At 38.2% G+C, this 20,094-nt stretch overlaps 2 protein-coding genes and 1 non-coding gene across 3 annotated transcripts; all 3 read right to left on the bottom strand.

The window, feature by feature from the left end:
• Positions 1-5,070: 5,070 nt before the first annotated feature.
• On the bottom strand, positions 5,071-10,523 carry LOC141676539 (uncharacterized). Its single transcript, XM_074482210.1, has 2 exons — positions 5,873-10,523; positions 5,071-5,726 (listed from the first exon to the last, which is right to left on the bottom strand). The coding sequence occupies exons 1-2, from the start codon at positions 6,410-6,412 to the stop codon at positions 5,460-5,462; spliced, it is 807 nt and encodes a 268-aa protein (XP_074338311.1). The 5' UTR covers positions 6,413-10,523; the 3' UTR covers positions 5,071-5,459.
• Positions 10,524-10,646: 123 nt separating this feature from the next.
• On the bottom strand, positions 10,647-11,054 carry LOC141676540 (small acidic protein 1). Its single transcript, XM_074482211.1, has one exon. It carries the CDS (start codon positions 10,976-10,978, stop codon positions 10,790-10,792), a length of 189 nt encoding a protein of 62 aa, XP_074338312.1. The 5' UTR covers positions 10,979-11,054; the 3' UTR covers positions 10,647-10,789.
• An 8,474-nt stretch (positions 11,055-19,528) lies between these two features.
• Positions 19,529-19,635, bottom strand: LOC141682040 (small nucleolar RNA R71). The gene has a single exon (XR_012559444.1). It is a non-coding gene; the product is annotated as a small nucleolar RNA R71 (small nucleolar RNA).
• Between the last annotated feature and the right edge of the window lie 459 nt (positions 19,636-20,094).

Below are 20,094 nucleotides of genomic sequence, written 5' to 3'. Positions count from 1 at the left end.
ATCATATGTCCCACCACCGAGATTCAGATAGGGTCATCGATGTTATCTCAAGGGGTTACTCAGCTGGGGGATTTTCGAATAACGCAAAAAAGTAATATGCTCGAGACATCTGTAAGGTCGAGATAAAAAGGCCAAGAAAAAATCCGACTTCGGTTATATCATTCTCTAATAGTGACTATACAGATGACATCATCTAGGACCATCATGATACTCTCGTCATAACGACAAAAATAGGGAAAAACACAGTAAAGAAAATTTTGGTGGATAATGGCAGCTCGGTGGATATATTGTATTACAGTGCTTACTCCAGGATGGATTTGGGTGATAGGAAGCTTGACACAGCCAAAGGAACCCCCCTATATGGCTTCATGGGGAATGAAGTCAAACTTGTAGGAGTGATAGACTTTCCAGTCCTCTTTGGGTCCCCTTCATATCAAGTATGGCATATGGTAAAGTTCCATGTTGTTAACGCGCTCTCAAGCTTCAATGCCATTATTGGTCGAACCACGATCTGTCCCTTCAGAGCCATCACCACTATAGCTCATCTAAAAATGAAATTTCCAACCGAGTTTGGAGTCGGAGAAGTCTGTGGTGATCAATGAGCTTCGAGACAATGCTACATTAGCAACTCCATTCCTAAGAAGCGCAACGTTCAACATGCTGAAGTCAACCAGGTGATCAAAGTTGACCCACGGGACTTCATCGAGACCTCCAAGTCAAATAATTGTGAGCCCAACGAAGAGTTCGAAGCCGTCGAACTCTATGAGCACTCAAAGGGAAAAACAGTCCAAATTGGAGCAGGACTCCCCGAAGATATCAAAGCAAACATAATAGCGACACTACGAAGCTTCGCAGATATCTTCGCCTGGGATACCAAGGACATGCCCGGGATCCCCGAGGAAATGGGTTTACACAGGATGAATATATCTCCATAGGCTCGTCCCGTAAATCAGAAAAAAGGTCTTTTCGTCAGAAAAGCAAGAGGTAATCGATGCATAAATTGATAGACTTCTCGCAGCAAACTTCATCAAAGAGGTTCAATTCCCCAAGTGGATATCTAACGTAGTGCTCGTCATGAAAAGCAACGGGAAATGGAGAATGTGCATAGATTATTCAGATATTAATAGGGCATGTCCAAAAGATTTTTACCCCTTTCCAAATATTGATCAGCTAATTGACTCGACTGCAGAGCATGAAATGCTTTCTTTTATGGATGCATTTACATGATATAACCAAATCAAGTTGGCTACAGAAGACCAAGATAACACAGCCTTCATCACCCACAGAGATGTCTTTGGTTATAAGGTCCTACCCTTTGGTCTCCTCAATGCAGGTGCTACATTCCATAGAATAATGGACACAATTTTTGCACCTCAAATTGGCCGCAATATACAGATATACGTTAATAATATGATTGTGAAGTCTACCAAGACCACAGACCATATCAGCGACCTCGTCGAGACATTCAATAGGGTCAGAGAACACCGAATGCGGCTAAATCCGTCCAAATGCTCCTTTGGCCTTCAAGGAGGCAAATTTCTCGAATATCTCCTAACAAGACGTGGAATCGAAGCCGACCCAACCCAGATTAAGGAAATCTAGGAAATACCATCACCCAGATCATTAAAAGATCTCCAAAGCCTCACGGGCTCCATTGCTGCATTGCATCGCTTCATCCCACATTCTTCTAAGCGTTGCTTACCAATGTTCGAAGTTATCAAAAAAGCCTCGAAGCCCAAAAAATTCACCTGGGATGCAGAATGCGAAAATAGCCTCCAGAGTATCAAAGACTTCCTAGCCTCGCCTCCCATCTTGACAAAGGCCTTACCGTGTGAACCTCTCAAGATTTACCTGTCAGCCTCGGACTCCACGGTAGCCCCAGTCTTAGTACAAGAAAGAGCCTCGAAACAACGACCGGTGTATTACATCAGTCACATGTTGAAAGATGTTGAAACTCGTTATTCTAAGATAGAGAAACTAATCTTTGCTCTTGTCATCTCAAGTAGAAAGCTTCGGCATTATTTTTAAGAAAGACTGATTAGTGTTATGACTAACCAGCCCCTTCGAAAGATATTGCATAGACCAGAAATGTTAGGACGCCTCGCAGCATGGACAATTGAGTTGAGCAAATTTAACCTCGAGTTTACCCCGAGAACTATGATGATGTCACAAGCCCTGTCAGACTTTGTCGTTGAATGCAACTTCGCAGAGCTAGAACAAGGTGAAGTCCACTTGGAGCTTGGAAAAAATCCATGGTGCCTGTTCACAGATGGCTCATCATTGTCCAACACAGGGGAAGCAAGTGTCATTCTCATTAGCCCCGAGCAATTTAAGATCCAACAGGCAATCAAGTTCTGCTTCAACGTCACAAACAACGAAGCAGAGTATGAAGGCCTCATAGCCGGCCTATAGATGGCCCGACACCTCAAGGTTCAAGTCATTCAAATCTTCAGCGACTCTCAGCTTATTTTCAAACAACTCTTAATAGTACAAAACAATCAACGACCGAATGATTGCATATGCAAAGATCGCCAAAAAATTGCTAAAATATTTCTCCTCATGGACCTTAAACTATATCGACAGATCAGAAAACCAATGGGCAGACGCCCTGTCAAAGCTCGTAACACCAGAATCAAATTCGTCTCCGGAGCCCATCTACACACGAAGCCTCACAGTGTCTTCGATATCAGAATACCTCAACACGTCAATTGCGTCTCATCTTCGCAAGACTGGCAAACTCCAATAATCCAATACATTCGAGGTGAGCTACCAGAAATGAATGAAAATGACAAGCAAAAGATAGCTTACAAAGCAAGAAATTACTGCCTAAAAAATGATCAACTATATCGAAGGTCGCTAACACAACCTCTACTCACGTGTGTCACAAAGGATGAAGCAGAGATAGCTATGAAAAAAATCCACACATGCATCTGTGGAAAGCACTTGGCAGGAAAAAACCTCGCTCTGAAATCATGAGGTATGGTTTCTATTGGCCAACCACGAGGAAAGATTGTGAAGACTTTACCAAAAAATGCAAACCATGCCAGTTATACAGCTCCGTGAGTCATAGACCTCCAACTGTTATCTCCTCGATAACCTCGCCATGCCCCTTTTTCATGTGGGGAATTGACCTCGTGGGTCCACTTCCCGAAAGCACATGCCAGAAAAAATTTATCATCGTTGCTATCAATTACCACACAAAATGGGTCGAGGACAAACCATTAACTCGTATCAGAGAAGTCGATGTGATAAATTTCTTCATGGAAAATATTGTCTTCAGATTCAGAGTCCCGCGTGTCATGGTAACAGACAATGGCACCCAGTTTGTTGGAAAAGATATCAAAGCTACTTTCAGCCAACTCACGATCCAACACGTCAAATCCTTGGTGGCATACCCATAGTGCAATAGTCAGGTGGAAATCGCAAATAAAGTCATTCTCTAAGGATTAAAGAAAAGGCTAGCAGAGGCTGACAGGGTTTGGGTTAACGAGCTACCAAACGTCCGGTGGAGTTACAGGACAACCCCACGAGCATCTAGTGGTCAAACTCCATTCAGAATAGGGTATGGTTCAGAAGCAGTACTCCCAATTGAGGTGAGCCTAAATTCTCCAAGACTACAAAACTTCAACCTAGAATGCTCAGCAATCAGACTACGATTCAACACCGATCTCGTAGGAGAGCTCCGAGACTCCGTTCACCTCAAGATCGCCAAGTACCAGGAAAAAATGGCTAAGTACGACTCCAAAGTCAAACCCAAAGTCCTCGAGGTGAATAACCTCGTCCTATGAGAAGATGCAGTGTCCATGCCAGCAAGGGTCTCCAAACTATCCTCACCTTGGGAGGGGCCCTACAAAATCATTAGGGTAATCAGGCCAGACACTTATCTCTTCGCTAACCTCAACGGCACCCCAATCCCAAATACTTGGAATGCAACTCATCTGAAGAAATACTACCTGTGAAGCTCAACAGTCCACAAAAAGCCTTGTCTCCAAAAATCTCTAGCTCAACATTAAGTTATTTTAAATATCTACTCCTTTCTCGAGAGCTCGTCGCTATGTGAGCATCCGAGAACTCATGTCTTCAGAAGGCTATGTTATGCCATTTTCTTACATTAAAGATCTTTTGCTACTATAGTCCATTTTAACTACACGTGCTATGAAGGAACAAACACAAGATCAGTTGTCAACGACAAACACTCTATAAACCTAACAATGCAAGATAATGACAATCAATTAAAAAACTACCTCTCATTTAAACAAAAAAAAACAAGACTACAACTTTCTACAAAAAAAACAAAAATGAATGCAACATCAAGAGAAGACCCTAATAGCTCAAAAATCCTGGCAATCTTGCCACAATATAAAAAAGAAGAGAGAAATAAAACACGATAAGAGCCACGAACCGAACAACTAATTTATTCCTCCAAGCAAGGTCAAAATAAATAGTACAATGCGAAATTACATGGCTATAATCTAACCGAAGCTCATAAGAACACGCTGAAATACTATAACTACAACTTTGAATTGCAAATAACAAACACTTCGGACCTAATGGGTAAGCCACAAAATTTTTCCACCATCACTCCGAAGGCCTCGCGGCCAAGAAAACACCCAGGCCTCGTAGCCTTCACAGATTACAACTTCACGACTTCAAACTAAGACACCTTTCGTTACCACAATTCGCCTTACACTACGCCTCTCTACAAGAGGACCAAAATCAATCTACAATCAATTCGACAGAGGGAAAAAGACGAAAACAAAATCAATATAAATTCGACAAAATCACATCGACCACAAGAAAAATTTCAACTTACAAAAAAGAAACAAGACAAAGACAGGGAGCTTTAACAAGAAAAACAAAAACAAGACAAGCGAAACTCCCGAGTTGCCTAAACAAAAGCATGGCTACACTACAAGGAGCTTTAATGCAAAAATAAAACAAGCAAAAATTCATAGAAACGAAAAATTTAAAACAGGCAACACCACAAATCGTAAAATAAAGACCTGAATTAAAATTGTCCAAGATGAACCAACGTCTTAACAAAGCAACAACAAAACATCCAGCCTCAGCCACATAAAAACCAAGTATCAAAGACAAGAAACCTTAAAGTCTTAAAATAACAACTTCCTCTGGGCATACCCAGTTAAATACGAAACTCGGGAAAAATAGATTAATGATTACTCCTTATGAGTAACCTCTGAAATGCTTGCCGAGGCCTCAACACGGATTCGATCCTGCTCCTCCTTTAGGTAGTCCTCCCAGCGGTCCGCAGCAGCATCAACCCCGCGAGCCTCCAAACGCTTCCAGCACTCATTGTAGCCTTCTTCAAAAAGCTGCAACGATTCCTCTTCAAGCATCGTCAGCGACGCCTTACAATCTTCAAGCTCTTTCTTCATCTCATCACGATCATATACAACCTTCTGCAATTCTTCACCATGTTCAACTTTCAGAGTGGCTACCTAACCTCTGGCCTCAGAAATGCTCAAAACTTTATTCTTCACCATGAGCGACAAAGCGCTACATTCTCCACTAAGACTAGCATTCTCCGTCAGCAAGCTCGAAATCTTCGAAGATGCAGTCTCCTGAACACGGGTAATTTCTGACAACTGTATACCCAACGACTTTTTAGCATTCTTTAAAGCATTAACCTCGCCTCGAAGCCTCTCCACCTCGGACATTTCAGCAAAAAACTCTGAATCTTTCACCTTGTTAAGTTCAACTAAGAGCTGCAACAAAGACCAATAAAACAAATAATAATAAAATCAGAGGACACACAATGCTAGTACAATCAGCAAAGAGGATAAATGCGCCAGAAAAAGAAAAAGAAACAATAAAAAATAATGACAAAAATATAAAAAAGGGGGGGAAAAACCTTTTTGGCATAGGCTCTACAAACATCGAGGGCCCCATACCGCGAAACCTCGGAGGCCGCAATAACTCTCTCTTCTCCAATCTCCTCCATAGGCGACTTCCCTTTGTCTATATTCACACGCTCTGGAGCCTCAAAACCTCCACCAGCGCAACTTGACTTATTCAAACTCAATTCTACCGATACCTTGTCACTGTCATCAATAATAACACATTTACCAGAGCCCCTGTGCTTCTTATGGTGATGCGTACGGGAGGAACCATGCTTACGATGTCTCTTCCTCTCCTTAACGTTTAGCTCGTCCTTCATCTCCTTACCCAACTCGCTCGAAACAGCGACAGCTCCAATAGCATCCCCACCAGCGGAAATATCAACTGGATCCTTTTCACCGGCTCCAACAGTGCTCACAGGTGCAGAAGCCTCGCCACCAGCCCTTTTCTTGGCAAGCAATCTCTTAATACTTTCAGAAGGCATTCTCGATTGAGAGTTTAATAAAAACAAAACTTCGGCCCAAAAACTACAAAAATAACAAACTCGCATCATCAACAGTCCAACAAACAACAAACTTATAAAAAACCAAAATATATAAAGAGAAGATTCTTATAAAACGCAAAAGTTTTATCTGAAAGATTTTAGGACTATGGTTACACAAAAACCGAACGTCATAGAAACTAAAAGCTTTATATTGGGAAGCATTCCCACAGATGTTTGACAACTCCACAACAGTCAAAGACCCCGTTTCACTCAAAGTCTTTAAAAGCTCAGATGAAAACCGGTGCCATGGGGCCACTTCGGCAAGCTCGTGACCCGCATACCAGGCCCACCTCGAGTGCCAACCCGAGTTTGATGTAGGAGTACTCACAAACTTAGGACATCCCGGCTTCGCATCAAAATAAATCTGTGCCCTAGTAGACTTCAGCCTATAGAGAGAAAAGAACAAATCAAGACTTGGCTCCATATTCAACTCGCTACAACGTGCTATAACCCCATTTATCTGCAACACCAAGTTCGGGGATATCTGCCCCACCCCACAATTCAACGTCCTCAGTATATGTAGAAAGAAAGGATGCATCGGTAGCCTAAAACCATACACGAACCACAAATCCGGAACGGCCTGTAAACCGGTACGGGGAAGGTCCCACATTCGGTCATCAGATCCCGGAGGATACACAAGATACCCATCAGGAAAAGAACAGTAACCCGACAAAACACCAAGATTCAAGGCGGTTTTGTGATAAATACTGGAATGATTACAAATTCAAAAATATTTTTTGCTATAAAAGAGAAACAAAAAAACGAGTACAAGAAAGCAGCAAAAAGTAGATCAATTTAAAAACAAAATTCAAAATCTAAAGATTTAGCACTTTTAAAGGATTATTGTTGGGACAAAGCCCCGTAAGAAGGCCCATGCACAATAAAAGAAATTAGGCCCATCAGGGACTCTATAAATAGTTGAGAACTAACACCAAATAAGAGATGGGGTAATTTGACTCTAGACTAGGGAATAAATATAGGAGCAACGATACGCAGTTGTCATATACTAGGAACCAAGTACAGCCTGCATGTTTATAAACCCCTATACTTTTGCCCAGTAAGGTAGCAAAAATCCTTATTCGAATATTTACTTCATTCTTATGCCTACAGCTTCAAGATGACCCGTACTTCCCCCACTACACGGCGGTACCTAATCTTATGACAGATTTTATTGTCTCATAAAACAACTCCAATTTTATGACACGACTGTTTACAAATGCTTCACGCAATTTATCAAGCAAATTATTGTCACACAACTCACATACTGTAGTCCTCGTCTTACTAATGACAATATAGTCACTACATGTACAATTACATCCCCTCTTTTTCCTAATGTTTAAAAATCACACATTTTCACAAAGCAGCGATATCTTTGGCACTAGCAATAAATTTGTGAAACTGACTATGTTCCTAGTACAAAACCAGACAATTGGAAAAAACCGTACTAAAAACAGATTAGGGGGGGGGGGGGTGTTTAATATCAATTTTTGATGCTAAAACTGGATACTTCACAGTCCATTACGTCCCAGACTACTCGGACCTCTGACCAGCTAATGTTCTTTCAGGGGGGAGGGGATTTGGAGGAGTTTTCTTAGTTATCCTTTGATTTAGCATTATAAATACTCATGTACAATCAAGTGTGACCGAAGTGGACACTGTTTCTAAAATACAGCCTATATCTTTCTACGTGACACGCTTGCATTGTCCAATCTTGGCTCCATATTGAAAGATTTAACATTGTCGAAATTGAGAATTGGAACACATGGAGCATGTCCATCTCCGACTTCCACAGAAGTTTGGGTAAAACACAAATGAGAAGCATTTACAATTCGACTCTGCATAATCAGTTTGCATAATCCAACTGCTTTGTGTCTTCAAAGCAGCTAACATGTTTAACACCTTTGTAACCCTATGACACTGGTTTTACTAGTAGCAAGAAACACCAAGGAACACAGAGAATTATACACCAGTTTTCTTACACTATCACTAATCAATAGTGCTTCAGAAACAGAGGCACAAACCATTTATAGGATGTTAGGAGACTCAGTTTTTACCTTAAACAAAATCCCGCCCAAATATCAACTGTAATTCATTTCAACCATCAAATCTTGAAATAGTTGGCAATAACTATACTCCTGGTATGGAAAAATCAGATGTATTCAGCAGTTGGATAGTTGTTTACATTAAAACATACCTCCATTAATGTGGCCAGGACTAAAACCAAACATCATACTGTTAAAGCAATCTCCCCTCAACCCAAACACTAATGTTGTGTTTGGTTGGGATTAATGAATGAACATGGAAAGAATGGAATAAAATTTCAACTATGATATGGTAGCAACTAGCAACAATCCCAATTAGTATATTTACTTGCCCTATCTGCAAGTTTAAAAACCACTATCCCTTACCCATTAAGGTAGCAACAATCCTATTAGTATATTTACTTCATCATTCTATGCCTACAGCTTCAAGATGACCGGTACTTCACCACTATATGGTGGTGCCTAATTTGGCAAATACATCAACAGTAATATGCATCAGATTTTATTGCCTCCCAACAATTCCAAAAATCCAATCTTATGACACGAATGTTTACAAATGCTTCACACAATCTATCACGCATATTATTGTCCCATACTCCCTTACTCTAGATCCTCGTCTTACTAATGACAATATAGTTACTACATGTACACTTCCATCCCCACTTTTTCCTAATGCTTATTATTATTACACATATTCATAAAGCAGTGTTACCTCTAGCAATATATTTATGAAACTGACAACTGAAAACTGACTATCGAAGTACAAAACTAGACAAATTGGAAAAAAACAGACTCCCTTTGTTACCGGGTCGGGGGAAGGGGGGGGGTTTAATTTACTATAATTGGATACTTCACAGTCCACTACATCCAAGACTACTCGAACCTCCGGTCAGCTTATTTTCTGTGGGAAAGACATTTGGATAAGTTATCTTAATTATCCTTTGATTTAGCATTAGAAATACTCATGTACAAGTACAATAGAAGTAGGCACTATTTCTAAAACACAGACTATATCAATTCTATGTGACACTTGCTTGCAATGTCCAATCTCTGGTCCATACGGAAAAAATTGATACTGTCGAAATTGAGAATTCACACATGGAGCATATACAACCCGACTTTCGCAGAAAAGTTTGGATAAAACAATAATGAGAAGCATTTACGATACAGCTCTGGATAATCGGTTCGCATAATCCAACTACATTATATATTCAAAGCATCGAACAGGTTAACATCTGTGGCTGTGCAACCCTATGACACTAGTTCTATTAGTAGCAAGGAACACCAAGGCACAAAGCATTGTTGACCAATGATCTTACCCTGATCTATAGTTTTTACTTAAAGCTAAATCCCGCTCAAATATCAACTCTAATTTATTTAAACCATCACATATTGAAAAAGTTGGTAATAACTATACTCCTGGTATGGAAAAATCATATATATTCTTATGAGGGATAGTTGTTTAGATTAGAACCTAACTGCAGTACTGTGACTCAGACTAAAACCGAGCATCATTTAGCTCTAACAACCCCCCCGGGCCCCAACTAATGCGGTGTTTTGTTGGGATGAATATGACATAATGGAAAAACTTTAAACTATGATATGGTTAATCGCTGAAAATTATCATTCCTTCTTCCATTCCTAACAACCGCAACTAGATCTCAAACCTCTCAATTTGAGATGATCCCATCTCCATATACTCAGTTTTCTACCAAAATCTTATTTTACCAGCTCATTTTTTTTCAAGGTCTTCCTCCTACCTCCGATTGTCTCCTTATGTTTCACTCGTTCAATTCCGGTACATTCACCCTGACCAAAACCCCATAAATATTCTTCCCAAGTATTAAAAAAAATCTTAATAATACACCACATCACCACCTTTAATTCACCACATTTCAATCCGTCACATTCATTATAAAAAAACAAATCTATCACAAAACACGTCTCCAAGCCATGTTCCGTAAAACTCCATCTATCCAACTAAATCTATAATTAATCACATAAAAAAAACTATAGGATGATTTGTAACAAAATGAGTTTAGCTCTATAAAACCCAGCTACACACAACTGTAAGTTTCCTAGAATCAGCTCTCACGACAATTTAAAACTAGTTAGTATTTAAACATGTACATGCATACACATTCACACTAAATTAAAAACCAAAGTCCCTCCTAATTCATATAATTCAACGACACCGAAAATAAAAACACGAAACAATTAGGAAATCAATAATCTGGAAAAGAAACAGAGTACACAGAATCACAACATTACAACAGCAGCATATAATGTTGAAATGAAAAGGAAAAACAAACCCTAGACAGTACTAGGTGGGTGGGTGGGGGGATTAATTGATGTCAGAATCATCGAAATCGTCGTCAAAGGAGTTGAAAAAGTCGGCGTCGGCGAGCCGGTGATGATCGAAAGTGATGGGAGCCTCGCCGAACATCTCAAGAGCTTCGTCGTCGACGTCCATAGCCATAGTTGAGCCTTGCTCCTCTAGTTCTTGAAAGTAATCTACTGCCATCGCCTTCATTTCTGTATCCGCCTAATTCGATTTTCTAATTGAAAATGATACCCCCACCCTAGGTTTCATACATACAAGGGATAATTTCATTAATAAATAAGGAATTGTTAAATAAGTTCCGCATTTTACTGTTTAACCTCCACTTTTAAATTTTAAACATATTTATTACACATTTGTTCATGATTTTTAATAATAAAATTAATTGAATTTGTCTTTGTTATGTTAGTTAAGTCATTTACAATATAATTGGAGTTTAAATAGTAATTATTGAAGTTTATTAATCAATTACCTAAAAATAATAGTTTAGTTCTTAAATTGACAACAATAATACAATAATTATTTTTGTGCAAAATAATTATACTTGATATCATCAAAGGGCAATTAAATCTTAGATTTCAGATTATTGGTTCCAAGTTGCAAATTAAAATTTACTTATAGATTTGAATTTAGATTACTTTTTTTTGCTTAAAATCTATAATAAGTGAGGGCTAAGTTATTTTTTAGTTACTACTCTTTTTTTGACTATTATGTATTATAAACGTACAATTTAGTATCTTTTAAAAAATATCTGAAGTGACGTAGGGTCAAATCGATAATCTGAGACGACGTAGAGTCAAACCCATAATCTAAGACGATATAGTATAAGTCTAAAAACCCCTTCGTCTATCTAATCATGCTCATCTATTATTTTAAAAGACCATATAATACTCACTCGGTAACATTCTACAGTAATTAGAATTCATAGTTCATACCGTCTTAACCCCCAAATTCTTCTAAATAGTCGTCCATTATTTTGTACAATTACAACCATTCTGTTCTACACGCACCTATCAAATGTTAAAAGATTTTATTATTCATACACCTCGTGTTATTTACTATATATCAATAAGAGTATAATTTGTAAAAGGGGGGTTGAATACGAATTAAAATTTTCATAAACTCAAACTTAAACAACTATTAAACAGAATAAAAAAACACAAGATATAAAAAATTCTAGGTGGATTGTTAAGAAACTTACCACTTGAGCTATATATATTGAAGAAATAATTTTTGTAAATTATAAAGTAGTTTCACCGCTTTTTTTTACAGTATTTTTTTTAGAAATAATGCTCTCAGCTAACCTCTATGAAAAATTTTATAAAGTTATTTTTTCTTAAAATACTGCTTCCACTTGATTTATATATCACCAAGTTACAAATCTACTAGACAATAAAATATTACATGACTCTATGTCCAACTAGATTTCTTTTGCATTCAATCTCGTGACCCTTGAGTGAACTGGTTATCTTGATCTTGATTCTTGGACCTTGAATGTCTTTTCAATTTGTCATGAATGAAAATGGAATGTTTCTTTTTTCTTTAGATTCCAAGACAGTACTTTTATCTTTGACTTCCATTTTCAAACTGAGATCTCCATCAATCCATGTGCATTGTCAGATTGGATATTCGTGCTTTGTTAAGTCACCATCAATTATTATTTGCTACTCTAGATTGATAATGTATTCCTCTAGCAGTTGATGAGTTGATTCCTTTAGCCGTTGATGAACTCTAACAGTTGAAAGACTCTAGCAGTTGATGACTTATAGTCGTTGATGGTATATTCTCATTAACCTTTGATGACTGACTTCACTTATACAGAATTACATGACATCTCATATTTACAAATAAATCATCATATTTTATTTATTCATTGAGTCAATAATGACTACCCTTTGAATAATTACATCAATGACTAATATTGAGATCTACAAGAAAATGTTGCTAAGCTTATCAGTTGATAAGCTATTCTGTCAATAGCTATCAACCAATGATAGTGAGCCGTTGACAGCTCTATCTACTTAATGAAATTACGCTCTATATTTTGTTTATCATAAAAAATATATGTGATTCCTAACAATCTCCCCCAATTTACGAGTGATGGAATAACAACCATAAATTAGAATCTTGATGATAACAAAACGTATGATAGGAAAAATATTTTAAAGATAACATAAACAATTGATCATTAAGCTATTGAGTTTCAAAACAAATAGATTATGCAAACAGAATTAAAAAGAAACTACTTTAAACTATTACTCTTCTAGAATGAGCTAATTATTCTGTTTATCTCTGTATTTCCTTGTTGTAATTAATTTGCCTTTGAATAATGCCATTAAATACTCCTTTTTCAAGCTTAGGATTCAGCATTCCCATGAGATATTCCAGATAAGCACTGCTAGCTATTTTCAGTTGGTCTTTGAGTTTGAAAATTATTCTACAGCCATCCTTATTCTCGACCTCCATTATATGATCTGGTTGATGATGAATTCTTCTACCATTGTAAGGAATAACCAGCTTTCTGGGTAATGCATCCTTAGCATTCCAGTTATTTCTTATTTCATTGATTTATTGAGCACATCTTTCTTGGCAGTTGGAGTAAATCCACCCGTCCTCTTCATGTGAGTGTATACCTTAGATAAAGTCTTGTAGCCTTCCTTTAGAATGTGTTAAAAAGGCCACCATTTATTGTTTCTTCTTTTATAGTCAAACACCAGTCTTTCAGACATCTTAGGAGTAGCATCCAATCCCCCGACTTCATAAATTTCATCCAGATAGAGATTGAGATTTCCTTTTTCCTCAATATCTGCAGTGTACATGTGTGAGATTTTGTCTTCAGGTTTCTTCACTTGTTTGGGAGCTGTGATTTTGGAAATTATTTCTTCGGTTCTTTCTTTTTTTGAACTTCCTTTTCCACAAGAAATGTGGGCAACTGGATATTGTCAAGCTCAGTCATCTCTTCTTTGGGCACAAGTGGTTCACCATGAAAATTGGTTCTAGGTGTCACTACCAGATGTTTAGGAATAAAGATCATAAGTTGTTGAGTGGTGACAACTGGTTCATCTGGTGACATCTGCCTTTCGGATCTAGACTTTTTTCTTGCACCTTGCTTTGTTATCATCTTTTTAGGCTTCTTGGCTCCTTCTCCTTCAGCCTCTATTTCTTCATCTAGTTCTTTCTCCAACTCACTAGTTAGCTTCTTCTGATGTTCTATGGGGCATCATCTGTTTCACTTTGCTTCCCTCCCTCTGCTTGCTGTTAGTCGCTAAACACGCGCTAGATTACAAGCAAGTATACGCGTTCGCAAGTAGTATACAATATAAATTAGATTCGTTCCCACAGAGACTCTTGGTTAATTTAAGAATATGCACATATGCAACAATGATATGGTTATTATCTAATGCTAAGACGATCCACAAATTGAGATTGTTTTTAACTAAAATTAAGGTAACAATTATAACTAAGAGAATAAGAATGGTTAAATTAATATATATGACAAACATGGGATTCTAACTTCATCAGATACTTCGTTCAATAGCCTTTTCGTTCTTAACCTTAGCATGTAATGGCGATGACACTAATCAGATAACACGAAACTGATAAACGCCAACTTTCGTTGCACGAATATCATACTACCAGACATCCACAAAAGAGATAGAAGCTGAATAGACACCAATTATATTGAGACCCTATATGTCTATAGAATTTGACAACGTAACAGTTTAATGCACAAGTTATCTATTATGATTACATAGGGCAAGTAAGATGGTTAAAATTACCTACGAATCATGCATAACAATAACACATGAACCTATGCTAGCATGGCAAGTTCTAACTTCTTAAATTCACTTTCGCTTCATTAAGAATTAACACACTATCTTATAAGTTCGTGACGCTCATAAGATGAATACGCACAACCAATACTAGGCTATCATACAATCACCACACACTAATGCATTAAAATAAATCAACTAAAGAAATCCATAAATAACTCCGTTAGAACCCCACGATAATGATTAGCCCATAATCGGACTCATCATCAACGTGGGTTCCAATAAAAGCATAGTACAATAAACGTAGTCTTTATAAACGAATAATAAATAAAGTACAAAATAAGAGTATAGGTTCAAGAATAAGAAAACTAGCATCCAACGTTACAACGCAAACAAAGAATCACAAGTTAAAACTAGGTCTTCTTCGCCTTGGTTGAATTATGCTAAAACGGTCTTCTTTTCTCCTTCTCCTTGTGCTCTCGTATATCTCTCCATAAAAATGAGCTTATTTATGTATATATAGCAGCCCCATGCAGAGTAGAAGTCTTCTGGATCAAAAGCCCAATAGAATCAGGATTTCTGTTCTCGACCTGGCACGGACGCGTGCTTGACCAGCGCGGGCACGCCGAGTTTCTGGACTTCGAGCGTGGCCGCACGCTATCACAGCGCGGGCGCGCTGACCTCCTGTATAAAAATCTGACTTCTTCAATTTCTTTGTTGATTTGAACCGGTTTTCCAAGAGCTTTTATTCCAACACCTTCCTAACACCAAATTAGCACCAAAATAATGCTAATTCACCTGATCACCTGGAGCATGCCTGAAAATGCAAAAATACTAGAAAACACATTAAAACACCAATAACTTGAGTACAAATGCACCAATTCAAAGCTTTACGGAGCGTAATAAAATGTCATAAATGCCACTCAACACTTGCCCAAGTGTAGTTCTTTCTAGTTCCTCAGCTTTAGCATCTTCATAGCCTTCATGACCAGGAAAGACATAAATGGCTTCTCCCCCTCTATATATGCATGCTCTCATTTATTTTAACACTGGGTTCGAGGCAGTTTTGCATTTCTTTGATTTGCTCATTCAAAATCTTCCATTCATCCTTATCAGGTCTGGGACTTCAAAATGCACGGAACCTGATGGCTTCTTTCCTTTGAGATCATTACTCCTGACAGGTTATATAACTTCAAAAGACTTGAGTTCTGATATGAATTCATTCTTAGATGAAGGAGATCCCTTTTGCTTTATACTGCTTATTGTAACATCAGGAGTGATGATCTTCATGATATTGGTTGAGGTTGGGATGCTTGCTGGCTTTTTCTTGAAGGCAGTAGATAGATGCTCCAATCTTCCAGATATGCTATCATAAGCCTTGAGTTGATCTTCTTTGCTGATAAGAGCTTGGATTTGCAGTTTCTCTGAAGAAGCAAGGCTTATGACATTTACTGGTGGTGAATAAACAATTTCAACTTTTTGAGCTACTAACTTCTCCCCATTTTTTATCATCAAGGGTTGGAGTGGCAGTTGTAGAATGAAGAAGTTGTTGAAGAAGTTATGTCTGAATACCCATCCGATTGTCAATATCTGTCATTCTCAATTCCATGATTCTCATCCTCTTGTCTAAATCAGCCAAGGTCTTGGAGGTTGTTTTTTCCTTGTTCAGCTTGGAGTGAACTTTGGGTATTGTGTGAAGGGGTATGTTAGGTCACACACACTGTAGAGGGGGTGGATACAGTGTATAATACAATCAAATCAAACTTTAATATCTTAAGTAACAGAAAACAAACTTTATTGAAACAATAAACTCTGTTACAGTATGGAACTGTTACCTCTCAGTGATGAACAAATATCACGAGAGCTGCTAGGGTTATAATGAATAATCTTCTCAAATATGATAACACTTATAGTGTAAACCCTACGTCTGTGTTTATATACTACACAGTTACAAGATAATCACTAATTGATATGGAATATAATTCTGCTTCCTAAAATATATCAATCAGATATCTTTTCTTCCAAGTATTCCATTCTTCACGGAACTCCTTCTTCATACATATCTCTTCTCATGTTTATCTTGATCTTCTTTCCTTTAATCAGCTACTTTCCTTATCTAATCGTCCTTCAGCACTTAAGTTCTGATATCCAACTTCTGATGATTATCTCCTGATAATATAAGTACTGATATCCTTAAGTCCTGACTTCCAGTATAAGTATTGATTCCCAGTTAAGTACTGATTTGTCCTATTAAGTAAGATCTGAAAACTAAACATAAATCATATTAGCCATGACATTATCAAATATATCTAACAATCTCCCCCAACTTGTAAATTAGCATAATATACAAGTTTAACAGATATTTGATGATGTCAAAAACATTAAGTACAAATGCATGAGAATTAGATCAGATAACTATAACTTACAGTCCTTAAAGCTTTACCAATATTTAACTTCTGATAACAACTTCAGTCTGTACAAATATCAGAATTTAAGCAGTTGTAGATCTTTGACTTGGCTTCATCTTCTGATCTCTCTGATGTCAGGAGTTGTTCTGAGATAGTTCTTCAACAAACATCTCTCAGCATATCTAAGTTCATCAATCATTCTCCTTTTGGCATCTTTAAGCTCTGCAGTATCTTCACCAATTTGAAAGATTGCAGCCCTGAGATCATTAATCTTTTCTTTTCTTATATCCTGATCCAGTCTGATCAAATAAGCTTTATCAGACTCAAGATTGAATTCCACAGCCATGTACCCTAGAAAGGTAGTTATAATTTGAGCAGAATTGGGCTTCATTTCAACTATATCACCCTTGTGATCTCTGTACTTTGGAACATATGTGCTGTCAAACTTACCAGAATAAAGTCTTTTCTGTCTCTGAATCTGATCCTTCAAATAGTTTGCAGCAGTTCCTGTCAATCTGTCATTGATAAGTGGATTTTATATCCACTTGGAATGCTTTATTACAAGCTTAAATTGGTGTTTTGGACTCAAGTTGTTGGTATTTTGATGTGTTTTTGTGTTAATGCACTTCAGGTATCAGTTAAATGAAGAAAAGAGCTTTTAAAGGAAATATGATGAAAAGTGATCAGAATTGGAAGCCAAGGCCATTGTCAAGTTGTAGAGAATCTCAATAGCTTCGCGTGGGCAGTTGAATCGCCTAATTCTGACGAGTAGAACTCAAGTTATGGCCAAAACAAGATTCATCAGAATATTTTTCCAGTCAGTAGCTGAGCGCCCGCTCAGAGAGCTGAGCGCCCGCTCAGAGAGCTGAGCGCCCGCTCAGAGAGCTGAGCGCCCGCTCAGGAGAGCTGAGCGGCCGCTCAGGGCGCGGCTGGTCGCTGATTTCGCTGAAAAAGCCTTTTTTGAGTAGAATTTGACGATTTTAAGGGTCCAGGTCCACTAGGGGCGTATATATACTTAAAAAAAAGGGTTTTCATCATCCGGGAAGATTGGGATACCAAGGAGAAGACCTAGAAGCACAGAACAACTCCGAAAAAAGAAGATCTTGTTTTCAACTTGTGATTCTTTGAATTAGTTATAACTTTGGATGCTCGTTTTCGTTCTTATTGAACCTAGATCTCGTTTATTCGTACTTTGATTATTATTTAGTTTATTAAGACCTTGTTTATACCATGCTTTCATTGGAACCCATGGTGACGATGAGTTCGATTATGGGCTAATCGTTGTCATGGGGTTCTAGCGGATTTACTTATGGATTTCAATAGTTAATTGTTTCGATATCTTGGTGTGTGGTGATTGATTGATATCCTAGTATGGGTTGTGCTTATTCGTCTTATGTGCGTAGCTAACATATAAGATAGCGTGTTAATCTCTATTGAATCGACAGTGAATATAGAGGTTTAGAACTTGCCATGCTAGCATAGGTTCATGTATGTGTATGCATGATTCGTAGGTAACTCTAACCGTTTTACTTGCCCTATGTAATCAAGATAGATAACTTGTGTTTAAACCGTTATATTGTCAAATTCTATAGACATATAGGGTCTCAATATAATTGGTGCCTATTCAGCTTCTATCTCTTTTGTGGATGTCTGGTAGAATGGTACTCGTGCAACGAAAGTTGGCGTTTATCAGTTTCGTGTTATCTGATTAGTGTCCTCACCATCACATGTTAAGGTTAAGAATGAGAAGGCTATTGAACGAAGTATTTAATGAAGTTAGGATCCCATGTTTGTCATATATAGTAATTCAACTTCAATTCTCTTAGTTAATGTTATTTAGTATAATCTCTTAGTTTAATAAAAACCCAATTTGTTATTTGTCTTAGCATTGAGCGATAACCATACATTGTTGCATAGGTGCATAAATTGAACTTAACCTAAACCAGTCTCTGTGGGAACGAATCTGATTTATATCTTATACTACTTGCGAACGCGTATACTTACGTGAATATTAGCGCGTGTTTTCGCCCTAACAAGTTTTTGGCGCCGCTGCCGGGGACTCGTTGTTAATTTTTAGTTTATGTGCTTGTCATCAGTGGTCGTTAAAGTTCACTGACTCGGATTCTTTTACTTTCACGGTTTATTTGTTTGTGTTTCAGGTACTCATTACAATGGGAGATCCAGCAGCACGAATGAAAGCCTTGATGGATTTTTCTCAACCCAAGATCAATGACATTCAATCTAGCATTGTCCGGCCAGCTATCACAGCTAATACCTTTGAGATCAAGCCTGGCATAATTCAATGGGTACAGACTTCAGTCCAGTTTGGGGGTTCTGCAACGGAAGATCCCAATACACACATTAGGGATTTCATTGAAATATGCGACACCTTCAAGTTCAACGGTGTTTCTGAAGATGCTGTGAAGCTGAGACTGTTCCCATTCTCTCTGAAGGACAAGGCTAAGAGCTGGTTACACTCTCTACCAGCTGGTTCGATTACTACTTGGGAAGATCTTGCTCAGAAGTTTCTTACTAAATTCTTCCCTATGGCGAAGACAGCTGCACTCAGGAATGCTATTACTCAATTTGCGCAGCAAACGGGAGAATCGCTAAATGAAGCTTGGGAGCGCTACAAGGAGATGCTTAGGAAGTGTCCTCATCATGGAATTCCTGATTGGATGATCATCACTTGTTTTTACAATGGGTTGGGAGCACAGTCCAGACCCATGCTCGATGCAGCATCAGGCGGAGCATTATGGGCAAAGAGCTTATGATCTAATTGAACTGATGGCTGCTAATGAATATCAGTATCCAACCCAGAGATATCCACAGGGCAAGGTAGCAGGAGTTCTTGAAGTGGATACAGCTACAGCTATCACTGCTCAAATAGGCGTTGTCTATGAAGATCGATTCTCTGGCTAACTATGGTGTTAAGCAGATAATTAGTGTTTGTGAGCTGTGTGCAGGTCCGCATGTGACTAAACAATGCGCTATATCTAGCGACTCAGCTCAGTTTGTGAGCAACTTTCAGAGATCGCAGCAACCAGTTCCAGACACTTATCATCCTGACAACTGGAATCATCCTAACTTCAGCTGGAGCAACAATCAGAATGCGATGCAACAGCCA

The sequence above is a fragment of the Apium graveolens genome, chromosome 8, assembly GCF_009905375.1.
Source record: "Apium graveolens cultivar Ventura chromosome 8, ASM990537v1, whole genome shotgun sequence".
NCBI lineage: Eukaryota > Viridiplantae > Streptophyta > Magnoliopsida > Apiales > Apiaceae > Apium > Apium graveolens.
Note: the sequence above shows the minus strand (reverse complement) of the source record. Positions and strands in the feature narration are given on the sequence as shown.